Consider the following 18,813-nt stretch of genomic DNA (forward strand, 5'->3'; position numbering starts at 1 on the left):
GTAGTAATGCAGTGCTTTACCAATATGTTTATGCGTTGGGCTAACGCAAACAATAACTGATTGGGTGTTTACCACCGAACTTTGGGCTATGATCGCTAACATAAATCAACTCAAATTCCTTCTCTGATTTTGATTTTTTTTACTACAAAGCGGTGATGGGCATTCCGTTTCTGACAATCTCTGCACAGAGTATACCAATCACAACTGACTGGGTCATCTGACCAATCACCGCAGATTAGCGTCACGCAAAGGAGGGGTTTGGAAAAAGAGTCGTTGAAGTCGGTGAGCAAATCATTTGGGAGTCAGTGAGCAAATCATTTGGGAGTCGGTGAGCAAATCAGGTAAACATAAATGCATATTATAAGACAACAAAAGTGTTTTTTGTCATTGCATGCATGTAAAACTGTTGTTGGGGACTCCCAAAACAATATTAGGAACATTTGAAATGCCACAATAGGTGCCCTTTTACGTTATGTACACACACATACACACACTCTCTCTCTCTCTCTCTCTCTCTCTCTCTCTCAACACACACACACACAACATACACTATTCACCTCTTGCTGTCTATCTGGTGTCCTTCTCATTACTTGTATTATTTCAATCTCTCATCACTTGCTGTTGTCTGTCTCATCAATTAATGTTGTCTCTCTCATCACTTGCTGTTTCTCTCTCTCTTGTACTATCCTCGACTAACTCATCCTCTCCCCTCCCTGAATCATCTGTGATGCAAAAGAACAGATACAGCACATAACTTATTGCAAATCAGCTTCAAACAACTAATTCATCAAGTGCTTAGTCTTGTATACTTAGACTTTTGACTAAGTATACAAGATACTATAGATTTCTAGTAAGATTTGTTTTGTTTGGGTGATTCTAGAGACCTTCATGATTATGTAGATTTATATATGTCAACAAAAATTACTTATTAGTAACAAGAAAATTACCTTTTATTGGGAGGGTTTTACTTTGCCATGCTTCCTGGAAGTAGGGGTAGAAATTTGACAGCATTTTGTGACAGGAAGGAAGTGAAAAGCATTTTTTTTTTCTTGAAATCCTAATATATTGGGACATCAACACAATTCGAATCTTTTTGGCTCTATAAACCACCACAATGGATTTGAAATGAAACAAACAAGATGTGCTTTAACTGCAGACTTTCAGCTTTAATTTGAGGGTATTTACATCCAAATCAGGTGAACGGTGTAGGAATTACAACAGTTTGTATATGTGCCTCCCACTTTTTAAGGGACCAAAAGTAATGGGACAATTGGCTGCTCAGCTGTTCCATGGCCAGGTGTGTGTTATTCCCTCATTATCCCATTTACAAGGAGCAGATAAAAGGTCCAGAGTTCATTTCAAGTGTGCTATTTGCATTTGGAATCTGTTGCTGTCAACTCTCAATATGAGATCAAAAGAGCTGTCACTATCAGTGAAGCAAGCCATCATTAGGCTGAAAAATCAAAACAATCCCATCAGAGAGATAGCAAAAACATTAGGTGTGGCCAAATCAACTGTTTGGAACATTCTTAAAAAGAAAGAACGCACCGGTGAGCTCAGCAACACCAAAAGACCCGGAAAACAACTGTGGTGGATGACCGAAGAATTCTTTCCCTGGTGAAGAAAACACCCTTCACAACAGTTGGCCAGATCAAGAACACTCTCCAGGAGGTAGGTGTATGTGTGTCAAAGTCAACAATCAAGAGAAGACTTCACCAGAATGAATACAGAGGGTTCACCACAAGATGTAAACCATTGGTGAGCCTCAAAAACAGGAAGGCCAGATTAGAGTTTGCCAAACAACATCTAAAAAAAGCCTTCACAGTTCTGGAACAACATCCTATGGACAGATGAGGCAAAGATCAACTTGTACCAGAGTGATGGGAAGAGAAGAGTATGGAGAAGGAAAGGAACTGCTCATGATCCAAAGCATACCACCTCATCAGTTAAGCATGGTGGTGGTAGTGTCATGGCGTGGGCATGTATGGCTGCCAATGGAACTGGTTCTCTTGTATTTATTGATGATGTGACTGCTGACAAAAGCAGCAGGATGAATTCTGAAGTGTTTCGGGCAATATTATCTGCTCATATTCAGCCAAATGCTTCAGAACTCATTGGACGGCGCTTCACAGTACAGATGGACAATGACCCGAAGCATACTGCGAAAGCAACCAAAGAGTTTTTTTTAAGGGAAAGAAGTGGAATGTTATGCAATGGCCAAGTCAATCACCTGACCTGAATCCGATTGAGCAAGCATTTCACTTGCTGAAGACAAAACTGAAGGGAAAATGCCCCAAGAACAAGCAGGAACTGAAGACAGTTGCAGTAGAGGCCTAGCAGAGCATCACCAGGGATGAAACCCAGCATCTGGTGATGCCTATGCATTCCAGACTTCAGGCTGTAATTGACTGCAAAGGATTTGCAACCAAGTATTAAAAAGTGAAAGTTTGATTTATGATTGTTAATCTGTCCCATTACTTTTGGTCCCTTAAAAAGTGGGAGGCACATATGCAAACTGTAGTAATTCCTACACAGTTCACCTGATTTGGATATCAATACCCTCACATTAAAGCTGAATGTCTGCAGTTAAAGCACATCTTGTTCGTTTCATTTCAAATCCATTGTGGTGGTGTATAGAGCCAAAAAGATTAGAATTGTGTCGATGTCCCAATATTTATGGACCTGACTGTATATCATTGGGAAACGTGGTATACTGTGTTAATAGGTTAATAGATCAAGGTTATTGGTCTTGTTTAGTGCTTTTTGCTTTTATAATATCCCACCTAAACACAACTTAAAGCATGGGATTAATTGCTGTAGTTTATCTTTTTCAACCTTTTATGATATTATGTCCTGTAAGGGGAAAAATATTGAGACCCCTTCATCCAGTTTGGATGCATTTCATTATAATCGGTCAAGGACCCTAATACCTTTTATGACTAGTAGCTTATAATTCCATTATAATGATGTTGAAAGTAAAGAGTTTACATTTATTTTATGAAATCACCTACAGTATAAAGAGCTACAACGCACATATGGGAGGTGTTTACCTGCACGACCAATGTGTAAACCGTTACCGGATTGGCATCCGATCAAATAAGTGGTGGTGGCCATGCTACAGCTGGCCACTCAACAGTGCTATGGTCAATGCCTGGTGTTATTACAGGTACATGGAGGTGTAATGGGAAGTGGGAGGTGAGGCTGCGGGGGTGGCAGGTTGGAAGGATGGGGTCTAAATGTTAGATGGCATGACAAAAAACAAAACATGTATATATCAATTTAATTCACTCAAACCCCACCAATTGAAAATTCATTAATTCATACCGGTCATGTAAAGAGGAAGACAGAGATCTCCTTTCCTTCCAAAGGCTGGTTGCCCAGAGTCTTCTCCAGCGCCATGGGATGAGGCCAAAGGGTCATGGAAGAAGGTCAGTGTTGGGCTCTGCAATATGTGAGACTGCCAGGTTTGACAACTTGAACCACTGGCCCCACAACACAGGAAGAAAGTTGAGGTGTTGAAAACGTGATGGACGCACTCCCTTTGCATGTGAGAAATGTGGTATTGCTTTGCATGTTGAGTGCTTCAAGGTCTTTCATGTGAACCACTAAAACTCTACCCAGGAGGGAGAGGAACAGAGGGAGAAAGAGGGATAGAAAGGGATAGCAGGGAGGACACGTGACGTAACTTCCCATTACGAATGTCTTTTGAAATAAATTGCTTGTATGCACTGATGTTATTTTTTCTTCATTCTATTTATTTTCATTTAACTTTTTGATACACAATGCCCTGTTGGGGCAATTTAATGTCTGCAATATGTTCCACCACTTTAAGTAAATGGGTTTGTTGATGACTGTTTAAATCTCCATTTATTCAAGATAATTTGGACATTTTAATAATTTATTTTCAAAATCAAGAGATCATAAACTAGAGGCAGCTTTTTGGGGTTTGCAGTGAATGTTTTTACACTTAATAAATTTGTTTATGAATAAAGCTTGATCTGTTGAAAGCAGTTATTTTGAGTAAGATACCAAATGTTCTCCTCCTATTCAAATTTGACATTGAAGGCATGCATACAACATATTTACCTACCGGCAACTATAGTTGCCGCACATTCAAATATGATTTTCAAGAAGAAGAAAAAAAAACCTGGGGAAAATAAATGCAGAACGTGTTCATATAGGACACTATTAACATGACTATATGCATGAAACCATTCAGAAAAATTTGGGCACAAATGGGTTAAAGTAAAAATAAATGGGTTTGTTTTTGTTTTTATTAATATTTATGCACCAAATTTTGGAGCAGAGCAGATAATTTTTTTTTTTTTTTAAAGTTAAATGAGTTTAAAAAAAAAAGCTGTGATGAAAAAGTTTGTTTGGTTTTAGGGGGTGATTGGAACTGTACAATAAATGTTACTTTAGATCGAAATGGAGAAGAACCTCACCCCTCTTCTGCCAATGTTTTACATAATGTCATTTGTAATTTTAATTTGGTTGATGTATGGAGACACCCAACAGTTAAGCAGTACACATGGGTAAAGATTTCTCATGATCATATTTGTACTGCCAGGTTAGACCATTTTTATTTTAATAAGAATAATACTGATATAATTTTAAAATCTACAATTTGTCCAAATGGGTTCTCTGATCATCATTTATGTAAAATTGAAATAAATGTAAAGAAGTCACAAAGTCATAGCTATTATTGGCATTTTAATGTGAATGAAATAGAGGGGTTTTCGTTTTAGACACTAATTCGGATTGATTCGAAAAGCTGCAGACAGTCGGTCAGAACTGTGTGTGATGACACTTATTTGAAGAGAATCACCAGGCAGATAGATAATGAAAATGATACATTGGGATTAGCAGTTATTGATATTCTCAACTCTCTTGGAGTCAGACAAAATGTAACAGGACTAGGGTTGCAAAATCAAAAAACAGGAATTTATGGGAATAAACGGGAATAAAGTGGGAATTTTCAAAGTTGAGGGTTGGCTCTTCATAGGGAACTTAAATATAATTGAGTAAAGTATATTTTAGCATAATCTTGACTAAAACAAACAGATGCCATTCAAATACACTTGAATATCCATGCCATTCCTCAATCACATGCACATAGAACACTGCTTACTGCATGGCTATTGAGACCACACCCCCTTACTGGCACTGTGCATGCATTCATCACATGTACAGAAGCCCAAAGCACAAGACTATTGAAGGCACACATTTGGGCCTGTGGACTAAACAAAGTGAAGTAAGTTTTGATGATATTATGGGGAAATATATTTATTAAATGTTTAAATTGCAAATATCACATACAAATGTATTCATCTAGTAGCAATGCTGATAAGTTAGATGCTAAATAAGCTAGCATAACTTTATTTACCACATATAAGGCAGATGCTAGCTACCTCATATGGCTGTTTTTCTCTGCCTCCTGCAATATGTTTTCAAGATCATTCCAGTTGTTTAGCTAGCCTTACTATTTATGCATCTGTTCATGCCGTTGAATTAGTATTCTTACTAGGGTTGGTCCGATGGACGATATCATCGTCCATCGTGATGGCTGACAGACATCACGATGTTTAGCCGACATCGCGATGCCCCCCCCCATGGTTTCCATGCTTGGCATGTGATTCACCACAGCCAAAATAGCGCTGTTTGGGAACACGCACACAAAGGTTCGCAACAGGCTCACAAATGTAAGAGTGGAAAAACTGGTTGGCATTCGGGCAAACCTAAGGCTCTTTGAGCCTGACACAGAGCCATCCTCAACAAGGCTGGAAAGTGACACTGAAGAGGAAGAGTTGGAAGTTGAGGAAGTGGACGTGTTGTTGGATGTTGATGAGGCCCACGAAGAGCCCACTGACTGAGCAAAACTGCAGAGGATTGCTTGAAGGAAGATTTGCATATTTAATGGGACATTTTGGAGGGAGAAGGTTTTTTTTTTCATTTAACATTTTGAATGGGACTTTGTGGGGATTTTTGGATGGGGGTGCATTTTTGATTGAGTGGGGTTGGGGGATGAGTAATATTTAACCCAATATTCCTGTTTTTGTTCTTCCATGAAACAAGTGATTGTTCAGTAAAATAATTAAAACTTGTTCTGTTCTACTTACAAATAAATCTGTTGAAATATCTGTTGAAAACATTTTGCATGGATGTTTTCTTGTGACTTCTGTTTATACTTATGCTTGGATATGATACAATGATCGATTACATTACAATGAATTCCCAGTTAGTTCCCCTAAATTCCCATTAATTCCCATTATTCCCATGGAAAGTTTCTAATATGGAATATTTCCAAAATTCCCCAGCTTAACTTCCCATGGAAATTTACCGGAAATTACCCGCCCCTTTGCAACCCTAAACAGGACCAACTCATACGCTAGATTTAATTCTTTCATATGGAGTTGATGTTGATAATATAGAAATTCTGCAGCAGAGCGATGACATCTCGGATCAGTACCTCGTCTCTTGTATGCTGCAATCAACTAATGTTACTCAATCTACACCACGCTATCGTTCAGATAGAACTATTCTTTCGACCACTAAAGATGACTTCACTAATAATCTTCCAGATCTATCTCATACATTCAATAAACCCCAAAGCCCAGAAGAACTTGATGAAATAAAAATATAAATGCAGTCTTCTCTAGCACTCTTGATATTGTCGTCCCACATTTTTTTTTAAAGAAAATTTTAAGAAATAAGCCCTGCACCATGGTACAATGATCACACTCATGCTCTCAAGAAAGCAGCTCGGAAAATGGAGCGAATGTGGAAAAATACAAAATTAGAAGTATTTCGTGGTGCATGGAAGGATAGTGTCTGTAGATACAAACATGCACTAAAAGGTGACAGGTCAGAATATTTATTCATAGAAAATAACCACAACAATCATAGATGTTTATTCAGTACTGTGGCTAAATTGGTTAGGAATAAAGCCTCAACAGAACCAGATATTACGTCACAGCTCAAGAGTAATTAATTTCTTTACAGATAAAATTGAAATAATCAGAAATAAAATTGGAATTATGCAATCATCTGTAAATCGCACCTCAGAAAACTGCCTAATAATTTTCTTCACATGCAACTTCAATCTTTCTCTGTCATAGGACATGAAGAGCTAACAAAACTTATCGAAACATCAAAAGCCACAACTTGTTTGTTAGATCCTATACCAACTAAGCTCTTAAAAGAGGTATCTCCTGTAATCTCAGAACCTCTTCTTAATATCATTAACTCCTCGCTATGCTTAGGATATGTCCCAAGAAACTTTAAAATGGCAATTATCAAACCGCTTATTAAGAAGCCACAACTTGATCCTGGAGAACTTGCTAATTATAGACCTATTTCAAATCTCCCTTTTATGTCAAAAATACTAGAAAAGGTAGTATCCTCCCAAATATGTTCATTTCTACAGAGAAATAGTATATACGAAGAATTTCAATCAGGATTTAGGCCTCATAACAGTACAGAGACTGCACTTATCAGAGTTACAAATGACTTGCTCTTATCATCTGATCGTGGCTGCATTTCTCTTCTAGTGCTTTTAGATCTTAGTGCTGCATTCGACACGATAGATCACGACGTTCTCTTGAATAGTGTGTTAAAAGGTGCTTCATGCATTTTACTTATCATTATTTACAGGCCTCCAAAATACTCTCCAGCCTTTGCTGAGGACTTTACAGAACTGTTATCAACAATTGCCTCAGAGTTCGACTGTTTTGCCATTGCTGGAGATTTTAAACCATGATTTTAACTATACATGAGTAATATTTACATTATATTCATGATGTTAGCCAGAGGGGAACTGGCCCCTACAGTGAGTCTAGTTTCTCCAAGGTTATTTTTCTCCATTAATCAACATCTTATGGAGTTTTGTGTTCCTGGCCACAGTTGCCTTCAGCTTGCTCACTGGGGTTATTAATACAATTATTATTTAATTATTTTTAAACACGATTAAGAATCGTATTTTATCTAATTACACAATGATGATTCATCGACTTTATAGACATTACAGTTTTATCGTCTGTTAATGCTGATCTTCTGTAAAGCTGCTTTGAAATGATGTGTGTGTTGTGAAAGGTGCTATACAAATAAAATTGAATTAAATTGAATTTTTATGAAAATGCTTCATCAGCTAGAGTGAAAATTTTCTAAAAGCCTTCAGAAAATCATTGCAAGATCTGCATGCACAAGGGTAATGGACTTAAAAAATGAAGATGAGTGGAAAAGCCCTGAGGAAACGTGCAATCTGACAGGAATAAACATGTATTGAATGAGATTTTCTCTTTTTTTCCTTCTGTCTATTGACAAAAGTCAGGAGAGGAGGACTTGAATAAAGAAGAGAATGAGATACAGGAGGATAACTTTCCTGAACTCAAAGTTTCAGCTTTGGTTGAAGAGGCGCCACAAGAGGAATCAATCCTTTCTTTCTGGACTCCAGCGCTACATGGCTTCAACGAGACTTCAAAGAAAGCATTATATCTGACATGTGTAAAAGTTGCTCATCAATCAGTTTTGAAGTCATCAGATTTTTTTAGGGACAAACTCTTCTCCTAAAAGGTGGTCATTGTATAAATCTCCCATTGAACAGTGGAGAATTATACATTGGGCAATAGCTACAAACAGACACGTGGGACACATCGACCCCACTGTAGAAATGTCCATTTTGTGATCGAGAGGAATCAATTGATCATCTTTTTTTATAATGTTCAAGATTGAGAGGTGTATTTCAGATGTTAGAAAGCTGGAAGATTTTAAAGAAAACATTTTTATTTTTGGACCAAACTATAAGGCTTCAGACAGGTGAAGAGTTGGTTTAATTAACTATCTAATAGGCAAAACAAAATTGGCAATATGGATAACAAGGACATTTCTTTTAAAAGAAAATGTTTCGTAGATCCAGAGGTAATTTTAAGAGCTTTTGTGGCTTCAAGGATCAGAGCGGATTTTGTCTATTTTAAACTGACTAAAAATCTGATTTGTTTTATGGAAACATGGGGTTTTAGTGAAGTTTTGTGTAATATAGATTGAGGAAAACCTACATTTTACATTTATTTTTAATGTATTTTTAATTGCTTTGTGGTTGGTGTTTTTTTTTTTACTTGTGTAGTTTTCAGTTATTTTGTATTTTAATTTTTGTATATTGATATAGTTTTGTATGTGATGGTGTTTGTTAATTGCAAAATAAAATTTTAGAAGGAAAACTAATTGTATAAATAAAGAGGTATAAACATCAAACGTCTCTCTCTCCTGCACAAAACAGACCCTCTATTCTCTGTTGTTTTTTTTTAATGTTCCTCATGGGAGGAAGCTGACTGCCAAAGCATAAGACCTGCTGTGATGCACATCAGTGCAGCTGCAAACCATTGTGAACTCAAGGAAGATATTTAAAGACAGGCAAATACAGAATATAATAGAATAGATTAAAAATCGGGTTATTTGAAAAACATAATTAAAAAGTCAGAAATAAACAACCTATCAAAACTTTGTGCTAAATGCAATTTTAAACAATGAATCCCAATGCACAAATATCCGTGAAGTACATTAATATACATTTTTATCTTTACTATGTGGATGAAAGAGGATTACACGGGGATGCTACACTGTTGACTAATTTGGATGTTCTGTCTGGGCATCATCCAAGCGTAATGATCCCTAATCAAGTTTCGACACGTGTGTGCTTATAAAAAATATTATATATATTTAATTCTAAAAGAGATTTATGTAATTCTGTAAAAGAACATTCTATAAGAAACAGTGGCACTGGCATCAATAGGGTAGCATTTAAACAGATGTGTCACTGATGTACAAAATATAATTTGATAATTATATATATATAAAAACACAAAAAGAGTGATATTTTCTCTTAAAGAGTGGCGCAAACAGAAAGCGTCTGTTTCAAAATGCCTTTTCGTTTGTGTTTATTTCCTGGTTGCGGTCGATGTCTCTCCCCGTCTGATGGCTACGATCGTTGCCTTTCGTGTTTGGGTGGCACCCACGCGGAGTCAGCGTTCGTGACTCCTTGCATGCCTTGGATCTAATGCAGGAGCTGCACTCGGCGACCGACTTCGCCCTCCGGGGCAACGAAGGTCACGGCGCGGGCTCTCGGGCAGGCGATGTCCACCCTGGTGGTCCAGGAACACCACCTCTGGCTCAACCTGGTTCCAGGCTGCTCTGGGAGCGGTCACAATGAGCCAGGTAAGTGCTTCGATGTCTCTAGACTCAGCACCCCAGGCTCCACCCCGTCGCAAGGCCCCTCCCGCTGGTACGTGTGATGCTGTAGTCCCCTTGGTCCCTCTCGCAGGGAGCTTGGGGTTGTGGCTCGCGCTCCCCAACCCATCGCATTTGTTGATCAGGACCGTCCGACTCGGCTATACAATTCAGTTCGCCAGGCGCCCGCCCAGGTTCAACGCCGTCACTCCAGCCAAGGTGAAGAAGGGGTTTTACATCCCCTACATCATCATAACCAAAAAAGGCAGTGGGTTGCAGCCAATCCTCGACCTGCGAGTTCTGAACCGGGCTCTGCACAAACTCCCGTTCAAGATGCTCACGCAGAAACACATTCTAGCGAGCGTCCGCCATCTGGATTGGTTTTCGCCGGTAGACCTGAAAGACGTGTACTTTCATGTCTCGATACTTCCTCGACACAGACCCTTTCTCCGGTTTGCCTTCAAGGGTCAGGCAAATCAGTACAAAGTCCTCCCTTTCGGCCTGTCCCTCACGCCTTCACGAAAGTCGCAGAGGCAGCCCTTGCCCCACTAAGGGAAGTGGGCGTCCGCATCCTCAACTATCTCGATGACTGGCTAATCTTAGCTCACTCGCGGGACACGTTGTGTGCTCACAGGGACCTGTTGCTCAGGCACCTCTGCCGCTTGAGGCTTCGGGTCAATTGGGAAAAGGGCAAGCTCGTCCCGGTTCTCTTTTCTCGGTATGAAGTTGGACTCGGTCTCAATGATGGCGCGCCTCACCAACGAGCGCGCGCAGTCAGTGATGACCTGTCTGCATGCGTTCAGACAGAACACGTTGGTCCCACTGAAATCCTTTCAGAGGCTCCTGGGGCATATGGCATCCTCAGCGATTGTCACGCCGCATGGGTTGATGCTAGGGATGCACCAAAATTTCGGCCGCCGAAAATGGCACTTTCGGTTTTCGGCCGAAAGAGAAAAAAGGCCGAAAATATGAGCCGAAAATATATACCTCCTCGCCCCGCCCCTCAGTGCTCTGATTTCAATCTGGATCTATGTAGCCCTTATCACGGCGCTACCAAACAAAGGCCGATCATGTCAGCGGTGTGGAATAAGGACATCACATTTGCGATCTGCAAATTTGCGATCTGTTTGTTCAGCAGAACTTTCAAGATATATATATATACAGAGTACAGCAAGAGCTTCTACAGGAAAGCGCCCCGATCCACAGCAGTGCCACAACTAGCGCAGCTACACCACAACTTGAGACGTATCTCGCTGAACTACGCCAGAAGCGGCAATCACCTTGACTACGGGCGCATAAACAAAGACCGCTTTCCTTTGCTTGCGCGGATTGCGCACAGGTATTTATCTGCCCAAGCACCAGCACAGAGAGTGAAAGACTGTTCAATGCAGCATCTCATGTTCTTGATGAGCTTTCTGACAGGAGAGACTGTCAGAAAATTTAGCAACTTTTGTTCTTGAAGAGAAACCTGTCACTTGTACTTAAATAGAAAGCGGTCCAATTTGATGTGTATAGCAATTACATTACACTTGTTCTTCACTTGAGGATACATCTGTCGTTTACAGTTGAAGTTGGATTTAGTTCAATTACTGCTGTTTTGCACTGTTAAAGTGTACATACGTTTACATAAACAGAATAGAGCACTGATCTATATATATATAATTATATATTATAGTTATATATATAGATCAGTGGAATAGAGGCCCTCTGCCATTCTGTGTTCTGCCTTTTGTTTTAATTAAAATTACTGTTGCATATTTAAACTTTTTGAAAGATGTTAGCTAAGTTCATTACTTGACTCTTGTTTTGCATATAATAGTTTTCTAAAACTTTACATTATTTGGATAATTGTTAATAAAATCTGTAAAATTAGATTTTTACAGAACTGAAAGAAGAATAATATTTAATATAGTTTTAATATATTTTTTGTCCAATTTTGATGTGTTACTTTCAATAAAATTGTGATTTATTTTATTGGTTTGTAGTTTTTCAATTCAGATTCATTAAATTCATGAAATTAATGAAAAAGTATCAAATTAATACAATTATACACAAAAAAAAGATTTTTTTATTTTTTTTTAAATAGGTAAAAATTTCGTTTTCGGCTAAGTGCATCCTGGATTTTCGTTTCGGCCCAGAATTTTCATTTCGGTGCATCCCTAGTTGATGCATATGAGCCCACTTCAGCACTGGCTAAAGACCCGAGCCAAGAGACGAGCATGGCGCCACGGCACACACCGCGTCCTTGTCACGCAGACTTGTTGCCGTTTTCTGAGCTCCTGGTCAGACCTAGCATTCCTATGGGCAGGAGTTCCCCTAGGCCAGGTCCCCAGGCACATCGTGGTTACAACAGATGCCTCCAAATGGGGCTGGTGAGCTGTATGCAACAGACACACAGTCACTGGCCCTTGGACCGGCCCGCGACTGCTTTGGCACATCAACTGCCTCAAGTTGCTGACGGTACTACTTGCCCTGAGGAGGCTATTGCCGTTTGATCCGGGGCAAGCACGTGTTGCTCCGGACGGTCAACACAGCAACGGTGGCGTATATCAACTGCCAAGGTGGCCACCGCTCTCGCCGTATGTCACAACTCGCCCGCCGTCTCCTCCTTTGGAGTCAGCACTGGCTCAAGTTGCTGCGAGCCACTCATATCCCGGGCCACCTCAACAGCACAGCGGACATGCTGTCGCGGCAGGTTACGACCAGGGGAGAGTGGAGGCTCCACCCTCAGGCGGTCCAGCTGATCTGGAGTCGAATCGGCCAAGCACAGGTAGACCTGTTCGCATTCCTAGAATCCTCCCATTGCCACTTATGTACTCTCTGACCGATGCTCCCCTTGGCACACAGCTGGCCCCTGGGGCTGCGCAAGTATTAGTTTCCCCAGTGAGCCTACTTGCACAGACCTCTTAGTGGCCCCTTATTGGCCCTCCCGGATTTGGTTCTCGGACCTCATGCTCCTCGTGACAGCCCCCTCCTGGCGAATTCCCCTGAGGAAGGACCTTCTTTCTCAGGGACGGGGCACCATCTAGCACCCATGAGCGGACTTCTGGAATCTCCATGTCTGGCCCTTGGACAGGATGTGAAAGACTTAGGTGGCCTACCACCCACGGTGGTAGACATGATCACTCAGGCGAGGGTCCCCTCAACGGTGCCTCCTTTATGACCTGAAGTGGCGTCTGTTTGCTCAGTGGTGTTCTTCCTGAAGTGAAGACCCCCAGAGATGTGCAGTTGGATCAGAGCTTTCCTTTCTGCAGGAAAAGTTGGAGGGATGGCTGTCCCACTCCACCTTGAAAGTGTATGTAGCAGCCATATCGGAAAATCACAATGCAGTGGACGGTAAGTATTTAGGGATCATCAGGTTCCTGAGAGGCACGGGGAGGTTAAACCCACCCAGGTCATGCCTCGTTCCCTCGTGGGACCTCTCCGTGGTCCTTCGGGGAGCTCCCTTCGAGTCAGCAGAGCTAAAGGCGCTCTCTCTGAAGACTGCCCTCCTGACGGCGCTCAATTCCATCAAGAGGGTAGGGGACCTGCAGGTGTTCTCTGTCAGTGAACTGTGCCTAGAGTCCGGTCCGGCTTACACTCACGTCATCCTGACACCCCGACCGGGCTATGTGCCACAGGTTCCCATGACCCCTTTTAGGGATCAGGTGGTGAACCTGCAAGCGCTGCCCCAGGAGGAGGCAGACTCAGCCTTAGCGTTGCTGTGTCCGGTGCGCGCTCTTCGCATCACCTTGGATCGCACGCAGAGCTTTAGAAGCTCCGAGCAGCTCTTTGTCTGCTTTGGTGGACAGCGGAAGGGAACAGAGGATCGCCCACTGGGTCGTCGATGCCATCACTATGGCATACCATGGCCAGCACGTGCCGTCCCCTGCTGGCCTACAAGCCAATTCTACCAGGGGTGTTGCGTTCATTGTTACCGGGGATTTTAACAAAGCCAATTTTAAAACAATTGCACCAAAATACCACCAACATATCAGCTTCAACACACGAGGGGACCAGATTTTGGACCATTGCTATTCTCCTTTCCGGGATTGCTACAGATCCCTCCCCCGCCCACCATTTGGCAAATCAGACCACTTCCGTTCTGCTTCTGCACGCTTACAGGCAGAAACTGAAACAGGATGCACCCACCCTCAGAACGATCCAGTGCTGTTCGGACCAATCGGACTCTATGCTACAAGACTGTTTTGATCACGAGGACCGGGAGAAGTTTAGGTCCGCCTCTGATGATGACATCGAGGTTTACGCTGATAGCGTAACATGTTTCATCAGGAAGTGCGTAGAGGACGTTGTTCCGACCAAAAAAATACGGATCTACCCCAACCAGAAACCATGGGTTAACGGCGATGTTGCGCGGACCTCCACAACAAGCCAGTTATGCCCTCCGTAACTCTATCAGAGCAGCCAAACGCCAGTACAGGCACAAAATTGAAGGACAGTTCAACACCACCGACTCTAGAAGTATGTGGCAGGGAATTAACATCATCACAGACTACAAAAGGAATTAAAAACTCCGCCGTGAATACTGCTGCCTATCTCCCTGATGAGCTTAATACATTTTATGCTCGTTTTGAGGACAATAACACCGCCCTCGCAGAGAGTGCACTCGCGACCGACGCTACAGATGATGGTTCACTCTCCGTCTCTTTTGCGGATGTATCCCGATCCTTCTGACGAGTGAACATCCACAAAGCCGCGGGTCCAGACGGCATTCCGGGCCGCGTCAACAGAGCGTGCGTGAGCCAACTGGCCGGTGATCTTTCCCCAGTTGCGTTCGCAAGAAGTGTGAACCTTCCCTAGCCTAGCGGCCGTCGAGTCTTCGGAGAGGTTCGCTGCCGCCCCAGTACGGGCGTCACCAGGCCTCCGTACTGAGATAAGTGCTCCACATGTGCTGGTTGTCCCCTAGGAAACCCCGTGTGATCTATATTACGCAAAATGGTTTTCCTGCCGGTAAACCGCGTCTTCCTTGGGCAGAGGGCCCTCTGTCCTTGGTGGCAGTGTTTGTAGTAACTCCTCCCCCCTTCGGTAGGATCTACCACGATGCCGCTCCGCACGATGTGCTTCCGCTCCTAACCGGTGAGACCGTGTGTTGTATTCCACCTAAAATCCCCCCCTCCCCTCTTGGGGCTGGGTGTGGTCTCCACAGTGTCCTCCTCTTTGAAGGGACACCCCCCCTCCATCTTGTACCATATATTTGGCCCCCAGCCGAACTATTTCATTCCTTTTGGGGAGAACAATAGAGAGAAGGCCACAGCTGGGCCAGCCAGTCCTTATACTCCTGAGCAGTTAGCCATTCCCCTAGGTGCAGGGGACCGCTTCATGCGTGCCAGTGTGTTGGAGGTAGTTATGCGCTGGCTACGAGGCACACAGAGGTCTGCCCGTCTCGCACCACCAGTCTGCGTAACTTAGTTCAGCTCTTCTGGTGTTTTCCATTGGGACCCCTAGTGTCAACTCATCGACACAACGTCGAGTGAGTGACAGATAGGGAATGTCTCAGTTACTGACGTAACCTCCATTCCCTGATGGAAGGAATGAGACATTGTGTCCCTCCTGCCACAACACTGAACCAACCGCTGAAATGGCCGGTTCTCATCTACACAATGTCTTGTTCCCTCCATCAGGGAACGGAGGTTACATCAGTAACCGAGACGTTTGAGTTTCTGTTTGTGTGAATGAAAAACGCATCTGCACCAAATCAGCAGAAGTGGCTGCATGCATGAGAAAATCACATTTAGATATATGGATGTGCATGTATAAGCTGTGAACTGTTATTGTGGTACTTTGGTGACAATTTGTCTGTTTGTACATAAAATAAACATATTTTGTGCTTGAAAAGACTCTTTGAGTAGATGTTTGTTTGAAGAATGACAACCTCTACTAATGAAGTATTGACTGTGTGTAGAAGAGCTGTAAACATTTTATCATGTACTTTGGTGACGAGCTGGATGTGTGTATATAAAATAAACTTATTCTGTGGTTTAAAAGGCTGTATGAGTAACTGTTTGAGCAAATATAAATAACAGATGCCCGTGTCAGCGTGAAAGTCAGCTTGTAACATAACTGGCTGTTGCAGAAACATATATGGGGTTCAGTTATTAACCGTCACATATGTGTGACAGTACGTGTGAAATGGTTAAAAGAAAGAATATATATTAATGTATGTGTTTTGAGAGGGTTACACATCTGTCCCCAGCAATAAAATATTATATTATACAGTATTTATTCTGTATAATATACCCCATATGTGGCATAATATTAATTACCACAAGAAATATTTGGACTTTTCTTTTCTCTTCTATTAAATAATAATAATAAAAAAAGAAGCAAACGTTTACAGTGAGGCACTTACAATGGAAGTAAATGGGGACAAATTTAGGAAGATTTAAAAGCAGAAATGTGAAAGTTATAATTTTATAAAAGCACACATTATTTTCTTATGCAAAATATTTGATTTGACCTATGAAGTTGTTTAAATGTATGCTTTTGTAGTCATAGGGTTTTATGGTTTAACGTAGTCATGGGAACGGAGATGTTAAATTGGATATAGGATAACTTTACACAGAAATGGTTTGTAAGCGATTTTATCACATTCAAACATTATAATATTCATATTGTTTACATCTTGTGACTATACTTTTGAAACAGTGAGTATATTAACGTTTATGGATCGGCCCCATTCACTTCCATTGTTAGTGCCTCACTGTAAACACGATTTTTACATATATACTTTTTTAAGAATAGGAGGGGCAAGACTAAATAAATTTTAAAACCTGAAAATGTCTTTAATATAATGTTTTGCTCCCTTCACATGGTTATGTCATGTGACATGTGGCATGTTCCTTTTGATAAAGTTTCATTGACAACTTGACCATATAAGTTTAGGACATACCTTTGCATATATCTCTTATGTCTCATTAGTTTACACACCCCTTTCAGAATGTATAAATATATACAGATAGATAGATAGATAGATAGATAGATAGATAGATAGATAGATAGATAGATAGATAGATAGACAGACAGATAGATTGATAGATATGATATGATATGATATGATATATATGGTCATATTTTTTTATTAGGCACTGGCCATCCGAAGCTACATAACAGATATTTACATATATCCCACAAGACAACATAGTAACAATTTACACCTGTTCGAAAGTTAACGTGTATCCACGGTTAATAATAATCGGTTGATTTGAGGATCAGGGTTTTTGCACGCAAGGCCGCGTCCAATGTAGCAATGTGATGCTTTTGACTACTGGGGTAAAGGCACCCAAGTGACTGTCACAAGTAAGTTCTTTACTTTTCTCTTCTGCTTACCAATATATTTACGTATACCATTTAAGAAAAAAACCTGCGTATTTTAATCTGCCAACAATTTTAAGGCTACTAACTTGATGTTGGGTCCTAGGTTGTGGTGCTGAACTGAAATTCGTTTAATTTAGCCATGCTCTCCTATTTCATGCCAGTGTGACTGAGGTTTCTTTCAGGAAGTCTTGTCAGTATCTAAACTGGAAACAATAAATTGTAATGAACGCTTTCTCAAGTAAACTTTATTTATCGTCGGAATCTGTATTGCTTTTACAAGTTATATATATTTTTTATTTTCGATAAGAATCTTAAAATAAATCATGCTGTATTTAAATCTCTCAAACCTTTAAATAATGCAATTGAAACCATGAGGAATGTGTAGCCTGAATATATAAAAGACAATAGATACGAAAACGATATGAAAACTTTGTGTTCGATGCGTAAATGCGTACATATTTTAAAAATAGGCTAAAATATATTTTTGAGTGTGTAGTCTATGCTAATATATTATATATAGGCTAACAAGAAGACTTGATGTTGTAGACTACATCTAATGTAAAATATAGCGCTGTGGGGTTACTTCGACTACTGGGGCAAAGGGACGCAAGTGACCATCACAAGTAAGACCTTTTCTTCAAACTCAACATATTTTTATTGTAGGAGCCTATTTGTAATTTGTTAGTCACTTTGGATAAACGGCAGCTATAATAATAATAATAATAATAATAAAAATAATTTTGAGTTTCTCTTCGCTTTAGTTATTTACGAGGAAAATATTTAATGAAAAATAATATCTCGTATGAACCCATGATTTTAGCATAGACAATATCTTAAAAGTAATCTTTCAAGTAAAAAAAAAATAAAAAATGGTATCGTATTATACAGTCTAGAGGTTTTTTCTCAATCTACGGGCACATTTCAGTCCCAATTGTCCCAAAATGATGTAAGCTTTAATTAGACATTTTTCCTTATACACTTCTTTACCATACATTCATTTATTTGTCGTACTTTTCTTTGTAGAGATTTTAGTGCACTTAGTCTTAAAATGTAGCCTGCAAAAAAGAAAGAAAGAAAAAAGTAAATTAAAATGTCCATTAAAAAATAAACTATGGGAACCTAAACAAGGGAGTGAAATAAGTTAATCAAAAACGTTTTCAATGTTTATTTTATATATATATATATATATATATATATATATATATATATATATATATATATATATATATATATATATATATATATATATATATATATATATATATATAGGTCTATATT

The 18,813-nt window shown here is 40.4% G+C and overlaps 1 protein-coding gene across 1 annotated transcript in view; it reads left to right on the top strand.

Annotated features, from left to right (window-relative positions):
* LOC127648121 (immunoglobulin mu heavy chain-like) overlaps positions 1-18,813 on the top strand; it is a 111,055-nt gene that overhangs the window by 22,067 nt on the left and 70,175 nt on the right. The window contains exons 3-4 of the mRNA XM_052132721.1: positions 989-1,002; positions 17,473-17,517. Coding sequence (XP_051988681.1) covers positions 989-1,002; positions 17,473-17,517 — 59 coding nt within the window. The remainder of the gene's footprint in view (positions 1-988; positions 1,003-17,472; positions 17,518-18,813) is intronic.

The sequence above is a fragment of the Xyrauchen texanus genome, chromosome 8, assembly GCF_025860055.1.
Source record: "Xyrauchen texanus isolate HMW12.3.18 chromosome 8, RBS_HiC_50CHRs, whole genome shotgun sequence".
Classification (NCBI taxonomy): domain Eukaryota; kingdom Metazoa; phylum Chordata; class Actinopteri; order Cypriniformes; family Catostomidae; genus Xyrauchen; species Xyrauchen texanus.